The following is a 12159-nucleotide window of genomic DNA, read 5'->3' on the forward strand; positions in this document are numbered from 1 at the left end:
GCCTTCAGCCGAGATTCTAACAAACACCACTTTATTGAACACGCAGGTCCTAGCACATACAGCCACAGAGAAACAGAGGGCAGTGGTGCCCAGCTCTGCCCTGCAACATTCTGCTTCAGCCCAAAGATTTAGGGGGTGATTGTACAGCACAGATGTACAAGCAGGAAGGAGTGCTGCAAGCACTGCTGGCAGCCCCTCGAGGGCTAAGGCAGTACCTTCCCCCTGGGTGTAGGAAAACCCCTGGCGCCTGCTACTCCAGTGCTGCCCTGGCACATAGGAATCTTGCAGCCCCACACTCTGCCCCTAGCTCCAGGGTGGGGAACAGGGGAGAGCATAGCCAATGACAACCCCATTGCTCCTTAGCTGAGAGCACCAACCGCTCCAGATCCCACACAACCCCACAATCCCATCAGCACCCTAAGGGAAGCCATGTCAGCTTCCTGGGGCTGTGTCCCATGTACCCACACAGCAGCTGCTGCAATAGAGAGCAGGCAGGTGGCAAAGGCCTGCCAGGACCTGGCAGCTCCTCTCTCCATCTCTCAATCTCAGCATGCATGAGGCATGTTCTCAGGGAGATGGCTCCAGGGCCCTTGGGACTGCCTTTCCCCAGAGAAGAGTACAAGTCCATTTAGGGGGTGGGGGGTGCTAGGGACTGTGAACACCACAGGGTTGAAGTCTGAGGGCAACTTGGCTCATCTGCTAGGAAAGCGCAGGGCCTATAAGCGGTACACCTAGCCCAACTCACTGAAGCCACTCACAAGACTGCTTGTTTTAAAACATACCAAAAAAAGTCATTTTCCCCCTACCGGCCAAAAGCCTGAGGGGAAGGATTCTGGCTCTGTCCTCCAAGCTTCTGGGTGCCCCAGCACCACCTGCTTCTCAGTCTTGCTTCCACTGCCGCTGGAAATGGCTGGGGCTGGAGGCAGGGCAGCATGGCCAGAACTGTCTGTATCACCCCTGGCTCCATGGGCCTGCTGCAGGGGCTCCCCCTTCAGAGTCCAAGCCCCATGGTTGCTCCCAGCGATGAGCCCCCACCTTTGTTATTTTAAACTTTCATTTATTTACAAAAACTGTCATGGAAAATAAAACATCAGTGGTGGGGGAACTGCAGGGTCACTGCTCACTTGAGAAATGCCACGTCTGGGATCTTCCCCTCCGTCTGAAAGAGACCAAGAACCAGACACTGGGACTCTGGGCATTGCAACGCCCTCATTGCCCATGGAGAGGCTGCACAGAACCCCTGCATCCGAGCCCCCCACCAATCTACTAGACCCCACTCCCCTCCCAGAGCCAGGGATAGTGTTGACACAGGAGTCCTGACTCCTAGCCCAGTGCCTTCTCCACAAGACTGTCCTTTCCTGTGCCTATGAGGTGCCTGGGAACAGAGAATGATGGAGCCAGGCCCCTGGAGGAAGGCAGCCCTAGGAAAGAAGATCCTTGTGGGGATAGAGAGGGGTCAAGGCACCCTCAATCTCTGAGTACTGAGGCCACTGGTGAGGAATGAACATGCCCGTGGCTCCTCCCCTCCCCCTCGCTGTTGCAGGATTCTGACCCCAGGCCCCAGGGATGGAGTCAGGCCCAGGCACTGTCTCACCTTGAGCTGGGTGAAAACCTGGGCTGCCTGGCTGTAGTCCCAGTCATTGTCCTGGAGGCACCTAGGGCAGAGGGACACTGTCAGCAAGCAAGTGATGGGCTATGTGGCAGCATCAACCCTCCCCACAACCTTCCCCAAGGCCTACTTACTTTTGGGACCACTCAACATTCATGCCAGACTGCATGGCGAAGGCCTGTAGCATCTCCTGCTGCTCAGCTGACAGCGTGGGCACAGGGCTGGATGAGGGCGTGGGTGCTGGCATCACGAAGGCCTTGCGGATCTCTTCCGTGTTCGCTTTGCGCACAAACAGCTGGTCGTTCACGATGCACAGCCTGAAGGGGTAGGGAGAACGAGGCACTGGCGGGGGATCTTCATCCATTCCTTCCCCCAGAGCCTGGGGGCACAGGGGATCCCCATCCATCCCCCACTTAGAGCCCACATGTGAGGGGAAGATCTCTTCCCCACCCACAGAGCCTAAAAGGAGGGGAGGGGCACTAGGGGGATTTCTCCGCCCAGAACTAAGGAGGGGAATGTGGGGATTCCCATTCCTCCCTCCACACCCTGGGGTGAGGATAAAGGATCTCCATACATTACCCCCTCTCCCACTTCCTGGGGGAGATGGGAAGGTACTAACTAGGGGGAACCCCCTCCATTGGTCCACCTGCCATACACATACACTGGAAGGGTAAGGCACTGCTGGGGGGAATCCCATCCATCTCCCCTCCTGGGCATGTGGGGGGAGGGACAGGCTATCGACCCGTGTTCTACCCGTGCACATCCAAGGGGATACCGCTGCCCCCCCACCCGGGGTTCTGTCCCCAGTGTCCCCTTCCCCCACTTACCCTGTGATACCAGCCGGCACAGCAATGAACATACGGGTGAAGCCTCTCACCACATCCCGGGACTTGCCATCCACTGCTCACAGAGAGAACAGAGCCCAGTGAGGTGGGTATGGGGAAAGGGGTCTGCCATAGGGGTGAGGGGATTTTAGCAAGGAGAGGTGCAGAGAGGAGCTTGGAAATGGAGGGTAGGGGGCTTCTGGACACTCACCTTCCTTGAAGACTCCATGGACAGCAAAGCACAGCAGGGTGTTCTGCAATATGAGAGGGGGTCATGTCACTGAACTGCCACTCCCCTACCATGCCCATGGCCCAGGGGAACCTGCCAACGCTGCCCCCCACTGCCCGACCACTCCCCCTCTCTCCCCCACACTGCCCCCAGGGGCACTCTCTCGCCCCACCTCACAGCACAGCTTGCCCTGCCCCCAAGGTGGAGACATTTCCCCTCAACCCCCCATCACAGCACAGCCCACCCGGACCCCGGGACAGAGGCACTCACCGTCTGTGCACAGACATCCACCACAAAGGAGTTAATGTCATGCTGGGTCTTGGGCAGCTCGTTGAGGAAGGCCACCACGTTCAGCCTCGTATGCTTGAGCAGTTTGAAGCGCAGGGCTGGAGGAAGGAGGGGGAGGTGAGACCACAGCCAGCCTGACAACCCAGTCACAGCACCACAACCTCATTTGTGCCCTGCACAGAAACCCAGACCTGGAGTCTGCAGGGAGTCTGAGCTGGTCACTTGCGGGAGGGGCGGGGAAACTACCCTGAGTGTAACCAATGCAAAAACGCTGCCTCAGTCTGAACAGCCAGAGCTGATCCTTCAAACAGGGGCTAGAGCTGCCTCTAGTGTAACTGACCCAGTGATGTTGCCTGAGTCTGCAGAGAGCCTGAGCTGATCACTCCAAGAGGGGACTGCTCTTTTGAGTGTGATCGATGCAGCCCCCTAGCACTTACTGGGGTCCTTGAGTTTCTTCACATTCCTGCTGCCCTTGAAGTATTCACTCAGGATGCTCCTGTTGAGAAGAGATGCCCAGTGAGTAGCTGGAGAACAGTACCCTGTAGCTCCTGCCCCATCAGCCCCACAGGAAAATGCAATGGAAATCTTCCTCTTACCCGGCTCTTAGCCTCTCCCTGAACTTCACAAATGGGAACAGAGGCAGTCTCACCCTACTGGGCAGGGGAGGGGTGAGCCCCATGTAACATAGAAAAAACAGGGCACAGAGAGGGGAAGGGAGTTGCCTGAAGGGACATCGTGAGTTGGGGTCAAGCCAGAAATAGAACCCAGAGTCCAGGCTTCCAGCCCCCTGCTCTAGCCAGAAGACACCATTCACCTATGAGAGCTGGGGATAGTACCCAAGAATCCTGACTCCCAGCCCCCCACCCCCATAGACCTCACAGCCCTCCTGTGCCGGGGATAGAACTCAGGCGTCCGAATTCTCAGCCCTGCGGTCCCTTGGGAGGGCAGTGACTAACCCCTAGTGGACTCACCTGGAGGGGTTCTGCGAGAGGAATGGGATGCTGAGGGAACAGCAGGCCCCATCGTGATAGGCATCCAGCAGCCCCTGCCTGTCGCCAGAGTCATATACAGAGTAATACCTGCCAGGGAGAGAGCGCGTTAGCAAAGGGCAGCTGTGCTGCTAGGACACTATCCCTGCCCCAGAGCTCTCCCCACACCTGAATGCCCTATGCCCGTGACTCTGGAACATGACCCATATGCCCCCTCCCCATACATCCCCCTCCATTCTAGCTCCCAAAATAACTCATCCCCCCACATCAAAGTACTTACTGCTGCAGGAAGCGCAGCACCAGCACCTTGAGGTCATCCGAGCCGAAGTAGCTGCCCTGTGGGTCAGAGAATGCTCCAGTTAGTACCCTGGCTCGGAGCCCTTCCCCCCAAAACACCCTTGCCCTTGCCCTGCTGGCAGAGCGGTTAGCGCCCTGGCTCACAGTCCATCCCTTCTCCACACCCCAAGAGTGCCTTCCCCAGCCCAGCACCAGCACCTCATCTGCTGGCAGACAGATTAGTGTCCTAGATTAAAATCCCCCACTCCCTGGCCCCTTTACCTTGCAGGGGGGGAGGGTGGTGGGTGCTTCCACATCAAAGACAATAGGAGGGGGGAGCTCATGGCCGTCCTGCAGAGAGCAAAGGTAGAGCAGTGAGCAGAGAGTGCCCCAGCAATGGGTCCTGAACAGGGCAGCCCAAGTTAGCGCAAATCACTCACCAAGCGCAGAAGCTTCGGGAACCGCAGTCGGATGGAGCTGTCAAAAATGGGACATGAATCAGTGAGGCAGCGGGGCCAGCCTGGCCCCCATGGGGCCTCCTTCCCTCCCTGACCCCACCCAGCACTTTGGACCCACCCCCCCATGCCCTTGGCACTGACTCTGCAGGCCACAGAAAGGGGCTGTCCCTGTGCCCACCGCACTCCCCTTACCCAATGCAGCACCCCCTTCTCACCCCAGCAGGGCAGAGACAGAGCAGATGCCCCAAGATTCTTCACTAAGGTGGGGAGGGAAAGAAACCAAGGCTTTACTACATCTTCCCCCTCCAGATCTTGGAGCCTTGGCAGAATTACAGGCCCAGGAACACTATGGGGCTGGTGCCGCATGGCTGAAGGGCTCCACACTTACCTGGCTCTTACTCACCTATGCGGCTATTCTCCAGTGAGGAGAGAGTGGGGGTGGGGAGGGGAAGACAAGGGCAGGATGGCAGGGGGAGAGGACATGGATTCCCACTGATCATGGAGTCGCCGTCATTGCAACCAACTTACAGCTGGGGGAAGCTTCCTGCATCAAGGCCCAGATCTAATTAATGTCCATGCCATGGCACGCAGGGCAGGAACGACAGAGGAGAGGGATGCAATGGCACAGAGGAAAGGAGGACAGAACAGGAGGAAAAAGGGATCCGGGAGCCCAGGAGCAGAGCCTCTTCCTGCCCTGCATGGCTCCTCACACCTACCCCAGACGCATTGGTGATGCAGAGGCTCGAGAGAGACTCGCTCTGTGAGAACACAGCATTCTGGTCAATGGAAAGCCCGGGCCTCCTGCTCCTGCTCCGAGCCAGTCCTAGCCATGCCTGCTGCCATGGCAGGACCTGGGGCCACTGATGGGCTTGTGTGCAGCTGCTCACCGAGAGCACGAGAGAACAACGTAGCATGTGCCAGGCCCTTACACCAGGAAGGACCCCTCTGCGCTGACCGCTGTGCGGTCTAGTTTGGCCACTGCACGGCTGTGCCTGTCTTAGGTTGTTCCTTCCGTGAGGAATCTTACCCGTCTCTGGCTAGCCAGCCATCGTTGAGGGCCAAACAGCGGGCGCAGGGACTGGCAATCACAGCAGCTCCGGGACTGCTTGGTGCAGAGCGATATGGGGGGGCATCCCCCTAAACATCCATCAGGGGGCAAAGACAACAAGCCCCTCCTGTGTGCGACTGGGGAGAGCAGGTGGGGACAGTGGCTCTCCCATGGCCAATGTGGGAACAGGGATACTAGAAGAGGCTGTGCATCCTGGAGTCCCAGTGCCCAAGGTGAGGGAGGAGGAATGGGGAGAGAGAGGGAGGGGAAAGCAGCGTACAGGCAAAGTCTAGCTGTTACTTTAGGGGAGTAGAGCGCATTGTGGGGAAAGGGAACAGGGCTCCGAACTGGCTGAAATAAAAACCACATCATCAGCCATGCAGCAGTCAGGTCCCATGCGCCCAGGGGGGCCCAGAGCCTCAGCACAACCAGAGAGGGATGCAGGGAGACAGACACCATCACTAGGGCCACTGGCAAGAGGAGCCGGGATCCAGCTCCCAGCAAGTAGATGGCATCTTCGTTCTACTGCATTGTCCCCCACCGGGCGGGAGAGGCCAAGTGATTGGGGCCAGGCGATCCACAGGCCCCAGAAGCTGCCACTGACCTGACGTAGTTGGACTGGTCCCGGAAATTGTTGCACAGAGGGTTTCCATCCAACCATAACTCCTCCAGCTTGAGCCCCTTCACCTTGTCCAGCTCGCACTCAGACTTCAGCTGTGGCAAGGAAAAAGAACAGAGCGGCAGAGCATGAGCGCAAGGCCACAGAGGGTTGGCCAGACCGGGGATGGTGGTGGCGGCGCCTACCTCATTGCGGGTCAGATTGAGGATCTTGAGATTGGTGGCTTTCTGGGCCAGCTCCGCCAGGTCATCCAACTGGTACAGCTTGTTGCTGGTGAGATTCAGTGAGAGCAGCTGCAATTGCAGAGGGGACAGAGGGTCAGAGGAGAGTCCAAGGCAGAGCTACCCATCCCCAGTTTGGTGGCAGGGCACTGAGTGCCCAGACCGAGGTTCCAGGAAGCCTGCCCCCAGCTCACCTCCGGGATGTTCTCTTCAATGATCTGCAGCACGGCCTGCATGCAGTTCCGCCGGTTCAGAACCACATCAATGTTCTGTGCCACCAGGTCTGGAAGAAACACACAGGCTAAGCACCCCACACCAAGGACCCACCCGCTCCCTCAACACCACTTCCTCGGTACCAGCTCCCCACATCTGCCAGGAGAACACGCACCTGGGTCCGTGCGAAGGTTCTTCAGGTCCAGGGCCTGCTGGGACCCGTCATATCTCTTACTCATGGTGACCTGAAAGTACAGAGACCATGGGTTAGAGGGGACTGGCTGCAAAACCCTGCAGAGCCCAGTGGGGGCACAATAGAGCTACCCTGCACCACTCACTTTCAGCTGCTCAATCTCCTCTGGCTTCAGCTCCTTCTGGACAGACTGGGGTGGAGATGAGTGGTTGACAATTAACACCACCTGGAACAGAGGCAAGCTGGGTCACAGAGGGGCAAGAGCCAATGCTGGGCAGGAAGCCCATGTCAGGGTACTGGTAGGGTGGAGGGGGGGTGCCACAGAGGGGGCCCATGCAAGGCAGAGATGTGTCTGTCAGGCTATGTGAGGACCGGACACAGGACATGCTCCTATTTAATCCAGCCAGAAGAGCAGAGACCTGGCCAGGCCCAAGGGGTCCCCCAGGGAAAGAAGGCAAAAGGCCAGTTCTAGGCATTACATCCCTCCCTCACCATGGGAGTCTTTCCAGCCAGGTGCCAAACACAGAATGGCCCAGGGAAGGGAGAATCATACCTTGTAATTGTCTCGATCTGTGATCTTGCGGGACAGCTGCTTGAGCGCATTGGCTGTCGTCATGTCCTCAATATAGAAGTAGGCCCGGCTTTGGTCGTAGTGGAACTGAGGGCAGAAGACAAGCAAGTCAAGGAGCCCTGGTATCCCCGCCCTGTCAGGAAGAACCTGGCTGAGCTACGCCTGCCTACAGGCATTCCCATCCCCGCAGCTCCACTAGGGAAGTGGAGGCACAGGGAGACTGACTCACCCAAGCCTGCATAGCAAGTCTGTACCAGAGCCAGGAAGAGCACCCAGAAGTCTGGCCTAACTACTAGTGCCCCCCTGCTACAACCACTAGACTCTACTTCCCTCCCAGAATTAGTAATTGAAACCCTGTCCCCTCCCCCGCCGCTCTAACTCAATAGACTCCATTTCCTTCCCAGAAACTGGGATAGAACCCAGAAGTGCTGACTCTGTCTCCCTGCTCACAGCCTGTATGACATCTCAATGCAGCTCTCACCTCCACTGGAGTAAAAGGGACACTGGACAAGTTCTGGAGCGAGCTCAGAAGCCATGACTTGTCATACTTCTTTCCATAGGGAATCTAGGAAAAAAAGGCACTTGTAAGTAGCATGTCAGTAAGCTGGCAGCAAACTATGGGGCTGGGAACTAGGGAGGTCTTAGGGAGCAGCCCTGTGTGTTAGGAACCAGGAGCATCAACCAATGAGCAACAGGGTCCTTCCCCACTGCCCAGGGAGCTGCCTGCTGGTCAGATACCTGGCAGCCAGGCTGGACATTATGCCCCCTTCACAAACTGAGTCAGAGGGGCAGGACAGCAAGGTGACCTGCAAGGGATGTGCCTTGGGTTACCAGGATGTGCCAGGGCTGTGGTGTAGGGGCTTGGCCAAATTCCCTGTTCCCTCCCTCACCCTCCAGCACTCACTGTGACCTTGTACCACCTCCTCCGGCTGCTGTTGCGGCTGGCACTGCTACTCCGGTCCTGGGGCGTGAGATCTCGTTTCACTGTGACATGGATGTTGGTGGCACTTCCCCGGCCCCGGCTGTGCCAGTCATCACCTCGCCTATTCAGCCGTGGCCCATAGGGAGCGCTGGGAAGCAGAGGAACACGAGCGCGTAGCATTAAAGATGGGGGGAGAGGGGGATACCTTGAAAGCTAAAGGGAACCAGAAACACCTGACTGAACCCTGGGGTCATCGCTGCATTGGAATAAAATCTCTGCAGCAACCTCCAGACATGGAGGCCCTATTTATCCACAGCACAGTGAGAGCGCTGCTTTCCCCTGCTCCCCAGTCAAGAGTTGGAGTGGTGCTGGTGCCCCCCAGAGAAAAGAGGCCCCAGATCCCATTCCCTGCCTCCCTGAGCCAACCAGTCCCCTCCCCTTGGAGCCTGACTGAAACGGGCATCCCCTAGAAGGCATCCCACCACCCTGAGCCACTCCATCACACACAATGCCCAACAGCCCCTCTCACTCACTATCTGGTTCGAAGACTGTCATGGGCATCGCTCATGGGAACATCTCCATCACCCTCCTCCAGCTGACCAGAAGGGCTGGGACCTGCTACACCCCGGTTCCACGAGCGGTGGTTCCCCTCACTGTACATCTTGCCTCGGAACGGTCCCCGACCTTTCCTCCTCCTCCCAGCGAAGCCCCCACCACCACCTGTGCCGCCCACACGGTCATCATGTTCTGTGCAGAGGGGCAGAAGGAACGTCAGACACCATCCAGGGACTTCCCTCTTTGAATGCTTGACACATGGCAAACTGCCTACACTAAGCCCCTAACCCTCCTGTCGCCTCCACCTCTTTCCCAGTCCATTCCGCAGGGATCCCAACACCCCCCAGCATTTCCACTGCACCCATCCCCCCAGAGCCCCTCGTCACCCTGCCCTCCCCCCAAGCTGGGCTGGGAGATAGGGAACAGGGACTCCCCAGGAGACAGGGACGCCCGAACTAGATCACAACAGAGACAGCCTCCAGCCAGCATCCCCTCCGCACTCCGCAGGCCCTCCCCGAGACGGCACAGACCCCCCCCCAGAACGCACCCCCAAAGCCCCGCCCTCCAACCCTCTCCCCTCCAGACCCCGAAGGCCCCGCCCCCTCAGAGGCCCCTCCACAAGCCCCACCCTCCAACCTTCTCCCCTCCAGACCCCAAATGCACCACCCCGCAGCCACCTCTACCAGCACCGCCCTCAAGCCCTCTCCCCACCCGACCCCACGGCTCCGCCCTCCCAAACGCCACCCCCAAGAGCTCCCAAAGGCCTCAGCCACAGCCCCTCCCGCCTGCCCGCGTCACCCAGCCCCCTCACCACTGTACCCCCCTTTCCCTTCCTCCGCCATCGAGGGGGGGCTCCGCGCGCCGCTGCTGGGCGGGGGAGGGGAAGGATAATCTCGCTAGTTAGCCGAGCGGAGGGAACCAGGCAACGATTCCACCGCTCAGCTCCGCTCCGCTGCCCAAGCGCATGCGTAAACAGCCTCTCCAGAAGGTGCGCATGCGGTGGGCGGCCCGATTGAAGGCACAGCGCATGCGTAATTTAGCAGCGTCGGGCGCTTTCTGATGGGAGAAGTTACGCGTGCGCTGAATTCCGCCTCCCCCTATTTGTTCCCGAAGAGGTGGAGACACTACGCATGCTCAGAAAAGCCGACGCTCAACGCGGCTCAGAACGCTGCGCATGCCCACAAAAGCCCCCTCTCTTTCCTTTCTGTAGTATCAGCTGCTGCTGGAAGGAGAGATTCCTAGGGACAGAGCTTTGCCTGGCTTGTGGGTTCGAGTCTTACCTCCGGCAGCCAGGATCCCCAATTGGATCTGCATTCAAGTTGCATCCTAGCAGAGAATGTAGCAGTGGGACCACTAGCTACCTAGATCATCTGCCTTTTCTCCTGTCCCACACCCCCAAGGTTCTGGGTTCAAGTCCCGCCAGGGGATCTTTGGCCACATTTTGTGGCTGCAGCTTCATCTTTAGAGAGCTGCCCTCTCCTGCCCCCATTGGCCTCGGTCCCTGGGACCACCCATGTGAAGGCCCCAAGCAGGTGGAAACCATTATGAACCAGACCAAAAAGAAATCAATTCCCCAGATCATTTTATAAAATAGAAATCTTGTGATTTTTATGGGGGCCAACTTTTTTTTTTAACCCTTTATTGGCACTATTTGCAACCTCTTTGGGGCACAGGTTGTCTGTGCTCTGTTTTTGCAGTGCCAGCACAACAGGGCCTGGGACTAGGGTTCCCACACACTACCACAGACCAACTAATGAACTAGAGGTGGAAAGTGGGAGGTACTGAGCCTATAGAGGAGCAACTGGTGGGATGGACACTTTCCAGGGCCCTGAGACTGCTAGAGATCCCACAACCAGAACAGGCATTTCCCAAAAACATGCCCCAGACAGTATCTTTTGGGACCATAATATATTAAATGACCATATCACATTAATGCTTTATGTATCACTGTGGGCCAGGAACTGTATGCACTCCATGGGGGGACGGTTATCCCAGCTCGTCCAGGAACCAATACCCCAGGGGGCGATTAAGATGAATTACTTAAGGCTTAGGTTGTAAACACCTCCAGAGAGGTACAATCCCATGGGGAGGTTTGAATATCTGGTCCAATCTGGTTTTTCCAGAGAACCAACAACAAAAGGGGTTTTGCTCTACAAAGGTAAACTGACGCAGGGCCATTTCTCTGATCCAGCAAACAGACAGGACTTTCTGTCTAAGTGAGGGGGGACCCCAACCCTTGTGGAACATTTGGAAAGACTTTAGCCGATTGGGGGCCCCATAAGAGAGATGGGTGATCTCCAGTATAAGCATGCCTCTAGTCTAGGATCTTTTTTTAAAAGATGTTCTCTGTTACGCTTTTACCTTAAGAATACATGTGCTTAAAGAGCTGCATGGTGACTTGTAATTGCTGGCAATGCGCTGGTCATAGTCCTCAGGCACTGGTTGTAAGACAAACTGGCTTGCTGGAGATATCACAGTGTAAGGCTGAGCAGCCTTAAAACCCCAGTGAGGAGGGAGCAGGACAAGCTGGAGACCTGAGTGGACCACAGGGGGGATACAGTTGAAATTACCCTGAAACTATGGCACCCACTTTGCCTTGCACTGTGGGGCTTGTCAGGACATTAACCTCTCAGTGAACCAGAGTAAGCTTCTCCGTGAACCTTCCACCCATCCCCTGCAAGGGGTCTCTCCTTTCATGTCTGCTCCTTCCTGGTTGTGATACCTGATGCTCTGAGAAGAAACTGAATTGCTGCCACTAGGCCTGGCCCCCTGCTGGTGCCCAGCACCCCCTCCAGCACTTATTAAATTATCCTATTTGCAGCAGCCCTGTTGCCCCCATCCCAGCATCTGGTTTATATACAGTCTCCCCCCACCACCGTCAGCTCAGCCCAGGTGAGGACCTGGTGTTCCTCTCCCTCTGCCATCTCTCCTAGACAGCAATCAGCAGGTTCCAGCTGGAAGCAGCAGCCAAGCACAGGCCAATCTCCCTCTTTCCATCCAAACCCCAGAGGATCAGACCCAGCTGACCCACGTGGTAGGGCAGCGCAGACTGACCTCAGTGCAGCTGCAGGGGGCTGCGTGGCCCCAGTCTCTCCCATTTCCACTTTTCTCGGACAGAGGACACAGTCCAACTCCTCAATGCAA

The 12159-nt window shown here is 57.3% G+C and overlaps 1 protein-coding gene across 3 annotated transcripts; it reads right to left on the reverse strand.

Annotated features, from left to right (window-relative positions):
• Nucleotides 1-14: 14 nt before the first annotated feature.
• On the reverse strand, nucleotides 15-11464 carry NXF1 (nuclear RNA export factor 1). Of its 3 annotated transcripts, none has more exons than XM_073352079.2 (21): nucleotides 11377-11464; nucleotides 8994-9207; nucleotides 8443-8608; nucleotides 8020-8103; nucleotides 7521-7625; nucleotides 7113-7193; nucleotides 6950-7019; nucleotides 6756-6844; nucleotides 6526-6633; nucleotides 6326-6435; nucleotides 4656-4692; nucleotides 4498-4566; nucleotides 4220-4275; nucleotides 3922-4029; nucleotides 3388-3446; nucleotides 2933-3048; nucleotides 2645-2687; nucleotides 2437-2509; nucleotides 1744-1926; nucleotides 1595-1655; nucleotides 15-1159 (listed from the first exon to the last, which is right to left on the reverse strand). In XM_073352079.2, exons 2-21 carry the CDS (start codon nucleotides 9119-9121, stop codon nucleotides 1121-1123), a joined length of 1785 nt encoding a protein of 594 aa, XP_073208180.1. In that variant the 5' UTR covers nucleotides 9122-9207; nucleotides 11377-11464; the 3' UTR covers nucleotides 15-1120. The 3 variants fall into 3 exon arrangements, with proteins under 3 accessions (XP_073208180.1, XP_073208179.1, XP_073208182.1); XM_073352078.2 differs by lacking the exon at nucleotides 11377-11464 and adding an exon at nucleotides 9827-10011; XM_073352081.2 differs by lacking the exons at nucleotides 15-1159; nucleotides 1595-1655; nucleotides 2437-2509; nucleotides 11377-11464 and adding an exon at nucleotides 9827-10012 and having other exon boundaries at nucleotides 1822-1926.
• Nucleotides 11465-12159: the final 695 nt, after the last annotated feature.

Source organism: Lepidochelys kempii, chromosome 7 (assembly GCF_965140285.1).
Source record: "Lepidochelys kempii isolate rLepKem1 chromosome 7, rLepKem1.hap1, whole genome shotgun sequence".
Taxonomy (NCBI): Eukaryota; Metazoa; Chordata; order Testudines; family Cheloniidae; genus Lepidochelys; species Lepidochelys kempii.

Bases quoted from the DNA above. Each gene is read 5' to 3' on its own strand.
- NXF1 (XM_073352078.2), bottom strand. From the start codon at position 9,857: ATGGCGGAGGAAGGGAAAGGGGGGTACAGTG. The intron at 3,049-3,387 runs GTAAGTGCTAGG...TCCTTCCTCCAG, and splicing joins GAAGAAACTCAAGGACCCCA to CCCTGCGCTTCAAACTGCTC. The intron at 1,927-2,436 runs GTAAGTGGGGGA...CTACCCCTTCAG, and splicing joins GTGCCGGCTGGTATCACAGG to GCTGTGCATCGTGAACGACC.